The sequence below is a fragment of the Sceloporus undulatus genome, chromosome 4 (genome assembly GCF_019175285.1).
Source record: "Sceloporus undulatus isolate JIND9_A2432 ecotype Alabama chromosome 4, SceUnd_v1.1, whole genome shotgun sequence".
Lineage (NCBI taxonomy): Eukaryota > Metazoa > Chordata > Lepidosauria > Squamata > Phrynosomatidae > Sceloporus > Sceloporus undulatus.
This window is the reverse complement of record NC_056525.1, coordinates 37,230,279-37,245,871: the sequence shown is the minus strand read 5'-3', so window position 1 is coordinate 37,245,871 and position 15,593 is coordinate 37,230,279. Positions and strand designations below refer to the sequence as shown.

Genomic DNA, 15,593 nt, shown 5'->3' with positions numbered 1-15,593 from the left:
CACCTTCCCCCGCCTCCTTCGCCCCCTGTTCTCCTCCTCCCCGCGCGCCCTCATGCAAGAGGCGCTGGCTCCGTCCACCTTTGCCTCCTCCATGCGGGCGGGTGCGAAGCCTGGGGGCAAGGGGGCGGAGGAGGAGGGTGGTGCGGGCGTGCGGGGAGGCGCCTCCTCCGCCCCAGGCAGGAGGAGGAGGGCAGCGAGGCCCTGCAGGCCACAGCAACTTGGCTGCAACCGGGGGGGTCCCGGTTTTTGGGCTGCACCTGTGCCGGGAGGGGCCCGGGGCCCCCCAAATCGGGAAATACACGGGTGCAGCCAGGTTATGGCAACCCTAGTCATTGTGCCCTTCCTAGTGAAAACTTAAAAACACTATATTTTATATTAGTACTTCTTAAGGTATCTGATGTGGTGCATTGGCAGAATTTTTCTCCCAATATGCCAGGGACCACCATTATCATTATGCCCATTATCTATAACTTTTGCTTTCTTTCCTGGAAACGTGCCATGGACTGACAGCCAATAGCTTTCAGACTGATGTCAGTCCATGAACCTACCTCTTTGAGTAGCACTGTTTCATGTAACAGAATGTCACCTATACATTTTCACAGTACTTCTAACTCAAGAAACATATTTGATCCCTGGAAAGTTGCTGGAATACTTTGTTAGTGACATTTTAATGTGAATGGTGATGTGTGTGTGTGTGTGTCTGTGTGTTTAAATTGCCATGTCTTTTCACAGTACCTGGCACCAGAAGTGCTGAAGAAACAACCCTATGACAGAACTGTAGATTGGTGGTGTCTTGGAGCAGTCCTGTATGAAATGCTATTTGGCCTGGTAAGCTTTTTTAAATTTAGACCCTTTTGTATTAGAAACTGCATTTAAAATTCAGTGAACTTGTTTTGATAGAGGCATCACATCCTCAGGTGCGTATATAAGTAGATTTTTTTTCAGAGCGGTGAAGTAAATAGCTACTCAGATTTTAGAAACAATACTAAAACTTGTCAACCTTGGTTTGTTTTGTTTTCTTTAAACGAAAAAGTTGCCTGGAATACCTACCTTCAGGTCTTTTGAAAAACTTTTATAGGATTATTGTTTGGAAACAGGGTTAAAAGCAATGAAAGTGCTAATAATGTATTACGTTTTTCTCAAGAAAAGAAGACTAATGTTACTTTTTATCATTTGAATGATCATTGTGCTAACTTTATATATATTTTTCCTCAGAAAAAATAACAAATTATCAATACTGAAAAATGTTATTTGGGAGAAATTTGTTTAGCTACTTTAGCGATATTTTTTGTTATGAAATTTTTAGAAAACATTGGTTGAAATGTTTTTATTGTTTGAATTTTTTAAATAAAAGTTTGACATTAACACATTAATAATATGTTAAAATGCAACACATTACTTGCAATAATTAATGAATAATGCATAATATATTACCTTGCTGTGGCTTTTTTGAATAATTTTACCAAGCACTGAGGTCACTTTCACACAACACATTTATAACCCTTTGATACCATTTTGATTGTCATAGCTCTGTCCTATGGGATCCTAGGATTTGTAGTTTGATAAGACACTGGAGCACTCTGTCAAAAAGAATTCTAAAAAACCTCATGAAACTATAGATTCCAGGATGCCATAGAACAGAACCTTGTCACTTAAAGTGGAAACACAGTGCTATAATTATGTAGTGTGGAAGAACATGTGTGGGCCCTTTTATGCTACACAATTCTAGCCTTATGATTCCACTTTAACTGTCATGGCTGCAGCATATGAATACTAGAGTTTGTAGTTTAGTGTGGCACTAGAGCTCTCTGGCCACAAATTCTAAATGTCCTTCCCTAAACTACATATCCATTTCACAGGATGGAAACATGGCAGTTAAAGCATGAAAGGTTTCCTGAATTAGATGCTAGTTTTTCACCACTGATATGATCCTGTCTTGTGTCCTTTAATCCAAGCATGCTGTTGGAGTTAGCAGAGCAAGTGGAGAACAGACAGCATATAGCCTACAGACCATGCAACAGACATCTAAAGACTGTAGCTAAGCTTAAAGGGGAAAAGAAGCTCAGTACTCATATGACATCACCATTCCTGGTGTTCACAGAGTGCCAGTGCTCAGAACCTACAAATCCTGGCTCCTCCACACTTTGCTGATCTATCCTTGTATGCAGAATGGGGTGGAACACTGTAGTAGAGCAGGCTGCACACTGCATCTTTACTTGTAGCTAAGTAACTAATAGGAGTAGTCTCTATTTGCAATTTGTTTTAAAGAACTTGTGGTAATATATGCAACAAATTTAACATGTCTTGACCCTTTTCATTCCAGGCTTTCCTCTTATAGGTGGGCTTGCCTTCCGTGTCTTCGAGCTTACACGGAATGCAAGCCCTGGCAGAAATGATGCGGTGCATACTTACACTGAGTGCCCCGTGCACCACTGTGAGCACATACCTCATTATTTTCTATGGGGCTTGAGCATATGCTCTTTTCCTCATCGTGGGGGGGTCTGGAATGGATCCCCCACGTATGGGTAGGGTGGAGTGTAATAGACAACTACCATATACATCTGACTATAAGTCAACCTCATGTATAAGTCAAGAGCAAGTTTTGGGGCCAGAATTATGGGTTTTGGTATAACCTGTGGATAAGTTGAGGGTGTAAAACTTAGGGACACATAACAAAGCATGTAAAGGACAAAGGAAAGGATAATAATGCCTAAGAACTTACAAAATTATTCCACCAGACATAACTGTTTGTGCTCACACTAAAGGCTGGATGGATGAGAGAGTAGAAGGGAATCAGTATTTTCAGGACAGATTATGCTCTTGCATAACCAAGGGATAGTTCCTTTTTATATAAGAGTTAAAGTACAGTACTTACATTGACCTGAGGATAGGTAGATTCACTTTTTCGGGATCACTTTTTAAACCTAAATTTCTAGACTTATATATAAGTATATGCAGTAGCTTGACTGACAGTCCTCCTGAGACTTGCATATGAATAATGTAACTATCATCTTCTCCTCTCACCACTTCCTTTTCCCTCCTGTTTTTTAATTAGCCTCCATTTTACAGCCGAGACGTGTCTCAGATGTATGATAATATTCTGCACAAGCCACTTCAGATTCAAGGAACCAAGACCATTGCAGCCTGTGACATCCTGCAAGGACTTCTTCATAAAGATCAGAAGAAGAGGCTGGGTGCCAAGACAGACTTTGTATGCGGTACCACTTTTACTGAAATGCTGATCACCATTTTACATTCCTTGTCTTATTAAAATTCAATTTTTCCTGAGTGAGCCATATTTAAACACAGCCACAACCTCCATTTTCATATCAATGATTTGTTAATCTGTCCCATCCCACATTTAAATTTGTTCCACTTCTTTTACTTTTGTTCCGCTATCTTGCACGCATTGTTAAACCTCTGGGAAAGGCCATGTTTTAGATGTATTTGAAATTCTTATTTAATAAGCAAATAATATTATTTGTAGCAATAATAAATCAAAGACTTGAGGTTAAAGGAAAGTTAGGACTCAATCACAGTAGGCAATGCATTCAAGTCAGAGAGCTACTACTATCTTTCATATTTAACCATATAACATACTATGGCTGGCATCCTCCTGGTTAGTCCCAACTAGAATACATCTAGCCCACCAATAGTAGAATGAGCAGTCAATTCATAGATAAATCCTATTCAGAACGAACAACAGGATTTAAATCAAAGTCTATTTTCATTTGCATGGTGAATGCTGAACAATATCAGCCACTGATCACTTCCAGTAGATGCCCTTATATGTTTAGAATATGTTTGCATCACAAGTTGAACATAAAGTAGTATCTTTGTTCCACATTAAGAATGATATTTTACATATGTGCAGCTTCTTTCTTTGGATTAGAATACTGTTTTGTTGTTCTGTCTATGCATAGTGCTTGTATGTACATGAGAGGTGAGAGAAATGCAGCCTGCAGTCCACATCTCCCTCAGTCTCTATTTCATGACCTACAGAGACCTGAATAGATATGTAGAATTTCTGGAAAGTTTGAAATTGTGGGGGAGAAAATTTTCCTGCCTGCCCATTTGCTTTTGTTTTTCCTTCTTAAAAAAAAACACACCTGGAAATTTTCAGAAAAAAATGTGAAGTCAAAGACTTTCATGGCCAGCATCCATAGTTTTTTTGAGGGTTTTTCGGGTTATGTGGCCATGTTCAGAAAAAAGATGAAAAAGTACTACATTAGTGCCCTTTATAAAGTAAAAGTCGGTATTATTTTGGGAATGATTTAGTATAAAATCATAATGTTCATAATATTAAAAAGAAATAACTGTTCAGACAATTATTATAAAGGGAATTTACTTTTTAAATTTTTTGTTGGTTGTGTGCCTGCAAGTCATTTTCAACTTATGCAGACCTGGTGACACTGTCACAGGTTTTTCTTGGCAAGGTTTGTTGGGAGGGGGGGTTGCCTTTGCTTTTCTGTGAGGCAGAGAGAGTGTGACTTGCCCAAGGGTTTCCATAGCAGAGTGGGGGATTTGAATCCTGATCTCCAAATCATATTCCAATGTTAAAACCACTACAACACACTGAGTCTAATTTTTTAAAATATATTTTGTTACAAATGGAGCTATAAGGTCTTGAACTACAGTATAAGGAACACTTCATTTAGAGAACCTCTTTAGTTTTAACAATTCATGAGAAGCGGGGGGGGGGGGAGAGAAACCCTCATAATTCATACTCCACAGAAAATTATTTTGTCTTTTCTAGTCTTCCATAATCTCAGCCAAAAGTACTAATTCCCCTAAAAAAAAGAAAAAGAAAAGAAATAAAGATTAGGAACTGTTAGGATTTGATCCTATACATAATTTTACATGAAAGTCTTTGGACTTTATCACACCTGAGGAATTTCTCTTAATTTTGAATGAAAAGAAAGTGGGGCCAGAACGCATTCATGTGAATTCTCTAGTTCAGCAAATTTATGTTATTATTATTATTATTATTATTAACCTTTATTTATGAAGCGCTGTAAATTTACACAGCGCTGTACATGCAATCTTTTTAGTTAGACGGTTCCCTGCCCTCAGGCTTACAATCTAAAAAAGACATGATACAGAAGGAGAAGGGAGTGGTGACGAGAAAGGGTAAGAGGTCCAGCAGTTCCTCTCAACCTCCGAGGCCTGGACCAAGGCAGATGGACTGGAGGGAGGGCAAGGCTTCATAATGGATGGTTAATCATTATCCAGGGAAAATACATAATCACAAGTAGGATAATACATATACAGTACATAGGAATACAGGAAATGGATCGATAATCAGCCAACAACAGAACATCAGATAGTAAGCGACAATTATGCGATGCCTGGGAAGGCTTCTCTGAATAGGATGGTTTTCAGCTCCGTTTTGAAGCTGGTTAAAGAAGTGATGGCTCTTGCTTGTGGAGGAAGAAGGTTCCAGGAGTGAGGGGCAGCAAGTGAAAAGGGGCGAATCCGGGATGGGGCAGAGGAAATCCTGGGCTGAGACAGGAACCCTTGACTACCAGAACGGAGGGCCCTGGTGGGAAGGTGAGGAGAAAGAAGGTCTGATAAGTAAGGAGGGGCCAGTCCATGGAGGGCTTTGAATGTCGACAGCAGGAGCTTATACTGAATGCGGAAAGGGAGAGGGAGCCAGTGAAGGGATGCCAACACAGGAGAGATGTGGTCAGAGCGGTGGGTGGAAGTGATAATGCGTGCAGCTGAATGCTGGACAGAGATTAAAGGACGGAGGTGAGAAAAAGGAAGCCCAGCCAGGAGGACATTACAGTAATCCAGTCGTGAGATCACTAGGGCATGGACCAGGATCTTGGCAGTAGAGGCAGTGAGATATGGTCGGATTTTGGCAATATTGTACAAAAGGAATCTACAAGCCTTGGCTGTGGTCTGGATCTGAGGGATACACGACAGAGAAGAGTCAAAGATAAAGCCAAGACTGCGGGCTTGCTGGACTGGTTGAATGGAAATGTTGTCCACAGAGACAGAAAAGGAGTGTTGAAGGTTGGGCTTAGGAGGAAAGACAAGAAGCTCCGTCTTGGACATGTTGAGCTTCAAACGCCGATGGCACATCCACTGTGAGACAGCTGTAAGGCAAGATGAGACTTGCTGTTCAAGCCTTGGAGAAAGGTCAGGGGCAGAAAGATACAGCTGGGTGTCATCGGCATACAGATGGTAGGAAAAGCCAAAAGAGCTAATGAGTTTTCCTAAGGACAGTGTGTAGAGAGAAAACAGAAGGGGACCCAGAACAGAGCCCTGGGGAACTCCAACAGATAAGGGAACAGGAGAAGAAGTCTGACCCCCTGCAACTACTGCAAAAGATCTGCCAGACAAGTAAGATCTAAACCAGTCGAGAACAGAGTCTGAGAACCCAAGGTCAGAGAGTATGTCAACTAGAAGACAGTGATCAACAGTGTCAAAGGCTGCAGACAGATCGAGAAGAATGAGAACAGAGTAAAGGCCATTAGCCTTGGCCTGTAAAAGGTCATTCGAGATCTTAGTGAGAGCTGTCTCTGTAGAATGCCTTGGGCGGAAGCCAGACTGAAAGGGATCAAGGATGGAATTGGCTTCAAGAAACTCAAGACAGCGCGAATAGACAACCCGTTCCAAAACTTTAGAAAGAAAGGGGAGAAGAGAAATCGGACGATAGCTAGACAAAGAGGAGGGGTCAAGAGAAGGTTTTTTCAGAATTGGGGAAATGAGAGCATGTTTGAAGTCCGAGGGGAAGGAGCCTGTAGAGAGAGAGAGATTGAAGATATGGAGGAGCGAGGGCAGAAAGGAGGGAGCTATAGAGATTAGAAGACGAGTAGGAATAGGATCAAGAGGACAGGTAGCAGGTTTGGAAGAGTTCAGAAGTGTAGAGAGTTCATCCAAAGAGGCAGGAGGAAAGACAGAAAATTTGTTAGGGGAAGGCGAAAGAAGATTAAGAGCAGAAGAAGAATCAGGAGGGACTATCTCAGAGCGAAGAGTGGTAATCTTAGAGATGAAATAGTTAGCAAAGTCATTAGGAGAGAAAGATGAAGAGACAGGAGGAGAGGGAGGTTTAAGCAAAGTGTTGAAGGTGGAGAACAAACGCTGCGGGCACCTCTCATTGGCAGAGATCAATGATTTGTAATAATTCTGTTTAGCCATAGAGAGGGCGCGCGAGAAAGAAGAAAGAACAAATTTGAAATGGATAAAATCAGCCCACTCTTTGGACTTTCTCCAAAGACGTTCGGCCGCTCTAGAGCAGGACCGGAGAAACTTAATGTTGGGGGTAAGCCAGGGCTGAGGCCTAGTCTTAGAGGAAGAAGTGCGTACAGAGACAGGGGCAAAATGGTCGAGAGTTGAGGAAAGAGTGGAGTTAAATAAAGACATTGCTGAATCAGCAGAATCCCCGAGATTTAGGGAAGAGAGAGATGAATCCAGGGTCAGACCAAGATGGTTAGAGTCAACAGATTGAAGATCACGAAAAAGACGTTGAATAGTATGGCGAGGAGGAGGAGTATAAGTGAGAGCAAAGGAGATTAAATGATGGTCAGATAGTGGAAAGTCAAGTGCCAGGTAGTCAGAAATGGCGCAGTTTGCAGCAAGAACTAGGTCAAGACAGTGACCAAGAGAATGAGTTGAAGAGTTGGAGTGTGGTTGGAGGCCAAAAGAAGCTATGTGAATTCGAATTGCGTTTGAACTGGCTTCCCATTGCCCAAAAATAGCATGCCATTGCCTGTGTTTGCGTGTGGTAGTCTACCACGCAATAAAATTAAACCCTGCAATTGCACTCGGACTGACTTCCCGTTGCCCAAATTTGCATGTGGTAGTTTATCACGCAATAACGTTAAACCCCATGATTGCGTTCTGATTGCCATTGGATTATACTTCCAATTTCCCTTGTCTGATAAACTCCTTTGTGTTACATAGGTTTTAGAAATAATTTTGTGGGAGTAAATGCATGAACATCTTATCTTAAACATTTTATTTATAATGCTAAAAGAAAACACTCCCTAATTCAGCGTTTTGGGTATTTCCAGGAAAAAAGTACTTTAGCAAAACAAGGTTTGTCCTGATTTTTCCCTCCCTCTCCTCCAGTGGGTTCATAGCTCTGTACCAGTGTTTCCCAAACTTTGGTTCTCCAGATGTTTTGGACTTCAGCTGCCAGAATTCCTGTTTGTCGGCTAAACTGTCTAGGGTTTCTGGCAGTTGAAATCCAAAACACCTGGAGGACCAAATTTTGGCAAAGACTGCTCTAGACCCTAAAGCTCCCCATATATCCTGTCTGGCTAAAAAAAACCCACCAAAATCTCTGCAGTGGAATAAGATAGTTAAAGGAGAGTCACGTCCCACTATCTCCATCACCTCCAACCCTCTGCAGTGCCAAACCTCACCTGATTTTTAGTCAAAACAGAGACTTGACATCACCTCACTTCTGATTCAGGGACAATGTTGGCATACATGCATGGCACATGGATGAAAACTGCATCCTGCCAAATTTGCAGTTATCTAGCCTTGAGATATATACTGCCATATTTGTATTCAGAGTGAAGTGGGCAACTTTATGCACTAAAAATTTGGCGTGTGAGGGGCAGAGGACATCAGAAGAATCAAGAGATAAACATAGTATGGGCATGGTTTTTTTCTGGTTGGGAATGCAGGGGAATTTAGGTGTATGGGTAATTACAAGCAGGTATAGATGAATGTGTGCACAACCTGATTTATATGACTATTCATTTTTTCCTGTTCACAGCTTGAGATAAAGAACCATGTTTTCTTCAGTCCAATAAACTGGGATGACTTGTATAATAAGAAGATTGCTCCTCCATTTGATCCCAATGTAGTAAGTTTTTTGCTTTGTAAAATGATATGGTGATCTGTATTGGTTGCTTTTGGGGTTTATGGAGAAAAAATTCTAGTGCTGCATTGTAAATGCAAACTCACTGAATTTGTTGGGCTAGTTCAGACATTATAGAGAAACTGTGGTTTGGCCATGGGCTGTGCTTTGGGCTTTCAGACCAACCTTTTCCTTCAAATCAAAATTAGAAATACTCTTTGGGAAGCAAATGAATTTTGGAAATAATTATGATTTATCAATTTTGGGCATTGATTCTGGGACATCTCTTCCTTACATGTACTCTGGCATTTATAATAATGATAATACTAATAATAATTTAAAAATAAAAAAAAGATTTAAAATTTTGGTTCTTAAAAGCCAAGTTTGCTCACTAGAAATAATTTGTTTTTACTTTTCAAGGCTGGTCCTGCTGACTTACGACATTTTGACCCAGAATTCACTCGGGAAGCAGTGTCCAGCTCCATCATCCGTACCCCTGACTTAGGTGCCAGCAGTTCCAGTGCAACGGATGCTTTTCTGGGTTTTTCATACGCACCGAATGATGAGGACTAAAGCAACCTGTGTAAACAAAGCTTGAGAAACCCAGTTTTAGCTTTTGGCTTAAATGAAAGAAAGTCACTTCTCTCTGACTAATCTTCTAACTGGAACAGAACCAACATCTCCAGCTTTGAGATACAGGACCTCACAATGTGAATATTCCTCTTAACTTGAGGGGAAATGCTGATTATTTTAGTTAGCATTATTTTATTTCTAAAGACTTGAACACATTTAATGACACAATCTTGTGCCAAAATGGATGTTGTCCTATTTAAGAATGCAAGTTAATGTCTGTTGAGATTGCTATAGGCTGTTTGAGAGGGACCCAAGGTATTCAAGATGACCAATGATTCTGGATGCAGTTGTTTTACATCTGCTTGGATTATCTGCCTCCCCAACTTCTGATTCACCTCAGATTGATCTATTTTTGATGCTCTTTCAGGGCCTTTTAGACCATGCCTCTTTCTTGAAAAACAATTTTGACTTTCTTTATTGAGGCCCTTTTGATTGCCTCAGGGAGAAGAAGGCTACCAGTGAAGACTGTTGCAGCTAGCCAGAGAATCTAAGGGCTTTCCTTTCTCCAACTGCCAATTCATTGATATTAGTCCTTCTGTATTTTCATGGCACTGCATTCTCCCTTTTCAAATTGCCCCTTTTCTTTTATATTTTTTAAAAACATTGTGGGCCTAAAGTCATGCCAACCAGCAGTTTGCATGAGTTTATTTTTCAGGGTTGAATGCACTGCTCCCCAGCTAGCTGGCACTGATTGAGAGTTGAAAAGTGCGTACTTCATCACATCACACTCGTACTAGATTTTGTGACATGACATTTTACCTTGGAAATCTGGCCAGCTCACTCTGCTTACATTTTTAGTAACCTTGTTAATTTTTGCCTGCTGGGCAAGAAAATTACATAGTGATAAGGGTCTGGTCATAACTACCTCTTTACAGTACAAAGAACAAGCAAATAATGTTGTTTTTAAGAACATAAAGAAATCACATATGTAAGACCTGCCTATTAAGGACTGCTCAGCACAAGTTAATTCTATCAATGTATAATCTTCTATTTACAAAATGGAGCAATGCAGCTTCCAGCTAGTGCAACAATACTTGCCTCGGTTGGAGCCTTATTGCCTTAGTTTTACACCACACTATTATTCACCCCAGAGTGTTTTATAAAGCACCTCATTCACTAATGTTCCACTCTGAATCATTCCAAATTTTCCACTATTTTTTTAATCTCTTAGATTGTAAGGGAGTCTCCTACAGAAAATGAATATGTAAGAACTTGGATGAATAACAAAGCAGATTCTGTAGAAAAGAACTTGTCTTACTGCAGCTAAAGGCAAAACGCAACTAATGCGCTACATAGGCAGAGCCAGAATTGACTAGAATGGGCTTCTAGCATGCATAAGATCACAAACATCATTAAAAGAACAAATGGATGCTATGACCTGAATGGAAGCAGAACTTTTCCTATCCTATTTAAAGAAGCACAAAGAATAGGGTGTGTATCTGGTGTCTGGAGAATTCAGCTGCAATAAGGAATGTATATGACAGAAAAACTGCTGAGTTTTGGTGCTTGTGTATTTTCCCTGCCTTTAAAAAGAAAATTGTGCCCAAGGTTAATCTCAACAGCAGCCTTTATCTTGTCTCAAAGACTTTGGTCTTCGGTGCATTTAACTTTTAAAATGTTTAACTGTATGTTAAGAAAAATGCCTCTTAGTCATCTTGCTTGCTATAGGAATCCCCCCTAATTTTTTTTACTCATCATTGTCATTGAGGCTATGACTGAAGAAATGAATTGGTTCATATGACAGTCTTGCCTGCCTGTTCCTCTCTTTGTTGACACATGTTGAGAAAACGTCATAATTGTGTTGAAAGAAGCTTGCATTTTATTTTGTGCTCTCCTCCTCCCAAATTTTAGTCAAGTGAATATTTAAGACTTAATAAAAATATTTTAAAGAGAACATGTCTTGCTTGATTGAGGCTTCAAGTGGCTGTGCACATTGCCTTTCCATTCTTTTACTGCATATCCAAGGTCAGGCTAATATAATAACTTTATAGGATCACTGCCAAGTATGACTAAACGTACTGATTCTGGCTAGATAAACTCCAACAAGCAAGAAAATCTTTAATAGCATAGTCTGTATATTGGACAGATGATTTCGAATCTACTATCACTCTTACAATGATATGATCTTGATCAGAGTTAAGTCACTGCAGTGGGCTCAGGGAACATCTTTTGTTGGGGGATGTTCTGACCCTGCAAAATGCCAAAAACCCCAATACATCCAGCAACTAATAGTGGCCAGAAGTCCACTTCTGATTTTGAAAAACTTTTTTTATGTTAAACGAGGATGGCAAATTATTTTAAAAGCTGAACTGCAGGTCTTGGAAGCTTCTAGGAGAAGCAGCTCACCCTTCTGGGGAGACTGGGAGGACTGAGGGTTACACAAACAGCCTTGATGGCCACATATGGCCCTACGTTGCTTATTCCTGGTTTTCTGCATGAGGTACTTTAGAATTCTCTTGCTAAAAAACTCTAATACTGTGGTTCAGAATGGACTAAAAGTATAAAACACAGAATGGACTAGAGGTATAAAACAGGATTTTGTAGACTGAAACCCTGGCCGTCAAAATGAGATTAAGCTGCTGTGAAGTGTGGTTTCACTCCCAAATAGATCTAATTTTCTGATTTTTTCTCATTCTCAGATCTGCCTTTTAGACCTTAAGGACAAGCTTTCTGGAAATAATTAGACCGTTTACTTTGAGATTCATTTCAGATAAGGCTGTTATCAAAACGTCACCTTGACCTGTTCACTGAATTTTGTGTGGGCTTCACATGACCACAGCCTCATCTTGTAGCACTTTCTTCCTTCCCCATCATTTCTTCTATCTTTTCCCCTTGTCATGAAGGAGGAAAAAGGCAGTAGCTTTGGGTTGCTTGTAATTACTAATGCAATAGCCCACCCACAATATAGAAACACTAGTTTTAATGTTCCCAACTACAACTCCCACAACCCTTTATCATTGACCACGATAAGTAGCTTTAGGCTGCAAACTCTGAAGGGCTAAAGATTCCTCACCCTGACCTAGAGGATTTTTCAGGGAGGGAGGTGGCAGCAGATGAGATATGCATTACAGGAGGATAGATTTTGATTGAACATTAGAGGAAACTCAACAGTGGAACCACTTGCGTAGAGACATGGAGATTCTTTTCTTTGAACGTCTTCAGAAAGACAGCAGGATGCTTTAGCTGGAAATCCTGCACTGACTCCATGGCTCATGAGGCTCCTTCCAATCCTGATTCTATTCTTGGAACAAGGTGGGTGGACAAATGAAACAGTTGGTGTCTGAAACCACCCTGTGCACAAGGGTTGCCAAATTGAGAAATGGAGACAGCTCTTCTATCTTTAATGGTAGAAGAGGAGGGAATTTCAGCAGATGTGGATTATCATTCAACAAGCAACACCTGTGGAAAATGCCTCTTCTACACGACTGTTAAATGTGCAGAGCCTGTCCAGTTTTTACTTCAGCAACCCTATTGTGCAGTGCTTTCTTTGTCTCCCAGAATGTAATTCTGCACATCTTGGGCTTAGTTTTCAGAGGTGTCAGTCTCTGAACGAATGTTGCCAAGAAAACCCCATACCTTTATGTTAGGGTCGCCATAAGTAGAAAACCAACTGAAGGCACACAACAACAACAAGAAGGTTTTTTTAGAATGGGCCAACCAATATGCCATAGAAGACTGAATATTGAAATTCTCCAGGACTCTTCATCAAATGGGAGCAAAAAGCAGGCCTGAGACGAGACAAAGAAATGCAAACACTCAGCCAGATGTTGTGACCACAACATACAGTCTCCAAATAATGTGTACAGTTCATTAATCAACCGATGACTTTCATACTGTGCACTTGGGCTGCCAGAAGTGTTCTTATACTTTCCTGTGGGTGAAGGAGCAGCAAAAGTACAGAAAAGAGGGCACCACCTGATGAAGTGAGTTGCAGAGACCATGGGTGCACCTACACTGTGGAAACAATGCAATCTGCCACGACTTTTAAGTGCTGTAGCTCCATCCTGTGGAATCCTGTGATTTGCAGTTTTAAGAGATTTGTAGCCTTCTTTGCCAGTACTGGTGCCTCATAAAACTATAAATCTCAGGACTCTATAAGGTGGAGCCATGAAAAATGGTGTCAAGCTGCATTGTTTCTACAGTATATAGCTGCACCACACAAAAGCTCATGCCGAATACAGCACCTTAGTATCTTGAGTGCCACAAAACACCTTGCTGGTATCAATGCAACAGACTCTACACTGCAAAAATAATCCAGATTGACACCACTTTAATTCATTTGGCTCAGTGCTGTGAAATTACGGTATCTGTAGTTTTTTGTGGCACCAAGGAGGCTGACAGGGAAATCAACCTGGATCATTTCTATAGTAATGATCCAGTTTGACACCACTTTAACTGCCATGGCTCCGATCAATTCCCACTCCCTTGGGGAAATACATACATACATACATATAAAAATAACGACCTACTATATATATATACTAAAACAAACACAACACCACACACCCACACACACACCACACATCATTATATATATCTATATTATACAAAACCATATTTATAACTGTATATTAAAAAAAAAACAAATTTGCCCTTTCCAAAGAAATAATCCAGGTTAGTGCATATATATACATATATATATATTTCAAGGGTATGTGTTTTATATATATACAAACATAAAACATATTTGTCTTTCCTCCTCCAACCCTGTGTGTGTGTGTGTGTGTATCTGGGATGGGGCAAAGGCAAATATGTTTTATGTTTTATATACACACACATGCACCTTTGAAAATGTGTGTGTATAAAGTATGTTTTATGTTTTTATATGTCTGTGTGTGTGTGTGTGTAGGGTCTATGTACACACGGGTATATATATATATATATACACACATAAAAACATATTTGCCTTTCCCTCAACCCAGTGTGTATATATCTATCTATATAAATATATATACTGTAGATACATCTGGGTTGGGGAAAGGCAAATGTTTTATGTTTATATATACACATATACACACACTTGAAAATACGTGTGTGTGTGTGTTGTGTGTGTGTAGGGTATATATATACACATAAAACATATTTGTGTGTATGTGTGTATATATATATATATGTGTGTGTGTGTGTGTGTGTGTATGAAACACACACACATAGAACATATTTGCCTTTCCCTCAACCCAGAACTTTCTACAGATAGATAGATATGTCTGGGTTGGGAGAAAGGGAAATATGTTTTATGTTTATATATATAAACACACACCCTTGAAAATTTTTGTATGTGTGTGTTGTATGTATGTGTGTAGGATATATATACACACAGGGTGTAAAACATATTTGTGTGTGTGTGTGTGTATATATATATATATGTTTCACACACACACACACACACATATACACATAGACACACAAATATGTTTTATGTGTATATATACACCCTGTATATGTGTGTGTGTGTATATATATAACGCACACACACACACAGAGAAAACATATTTGCCTTTTCCCAACCCAGAATTTTATATAGATACATAGCTAGATAGCTATGTCTGGGTTGGGGGGAAAGGCAAATATGTTTTATGTATACACACACATCCTTGAATATATATATTCAAGGGTGTGTGTGTGTGTGTGTGTGTTATAGGGTATGCAGGGTGTATATATACACACAAAACATATTTGTGTGTGTGTGTGTGTGTAGGGTATAAACACACACACATACATACGGTGTGTATGTGTGTATAAACGTAAAACAAATTTGCCTCCCCCCACCCAGAGTTGGTAGCGGCGCGCCCATCCCGCCCCCTTCTCCCTCCGCGAATGGACGACTCCAAAGACAAGCTCCTCCTCTTCAGGGAAGAGACGTATTCACCGCTAGCCCCGACTCTTGTTGCTACTGGCCCTCAGCCGCCGCGTTGTGCGCATGCGCACTAAGCCGGGCCTGGCGTTGCTAGGGCGGCTGTGGCCCTTAGTTACCTGGCGTTCCTGCCTCTTGCTTGAAGGGCCTGGGAAGGATGGTGGCCACTCTGCAGGTAAACCCTGGTCCCTCAGGCGTCGCCCGGGGGAGCTCCTGCCCTCCCTCCCTCCCTCCTTTTCTCCCTTCCCTTTGCCTCCCGTTTTTCGTCGAGGGAGCTTAAGCCTGGAG

The 15,593-nt window shown here is 40.6% G+C and overlaps 2 protein-coding genes across 3 annotated transcripts in view; both read left to right on the top strand.

The window, feature by feature from the left end:
* Window positions 1-314: 314 nt before the first annotated feature.
* LOC121928778 (serine/threonine-protein kinase Sgk2-like) lies at window positions 315-11,345 on the top strand. The gene is made up of 4 exons (XM_042463971.1): window positions 315-828; window positions 3,056-3,211; window positions 8,735-8,824; window positions 9,239-11,345. The coding sequence occupies exons 1-4, from the start codon at window positions 814-816 to the stop codon at window positions 9,389-9,391; spliced, it is 414 nt and encodes a 137-aa protein (XP_042319905.1). The 5' UTR covers window positions 315-813; the 3' UTR covers window positions 9,392-11,345.
* A 3,998-nt stretch (window positions 11,346-15,343) lies between these two features.
* The window catches only part of IFT52 (intraflagellar transport 52), a 264,845-nt gene continuing 264,595 nt past the window's right edge, over window positions 15,344-15,593 (top strand). Inside the window, exon 1 of one of the 2 annotated variants that reach the window (XM_042463962.1) lies at window positions 15,344-15,476. In XM_042463962.1, coding sequence (XP_042319896.1) covers window positions 15,372-15,476 — 105 coding nt within the window. In that variant the 5' untranslated portion in view covers window positions 15,344-15,371. Of the gene's footprint in view, window positions 15,481-15,593 lie in introns of both variants that reach the window. The other variant, XM_042463963.1, reaches the window with a different exon arrangement.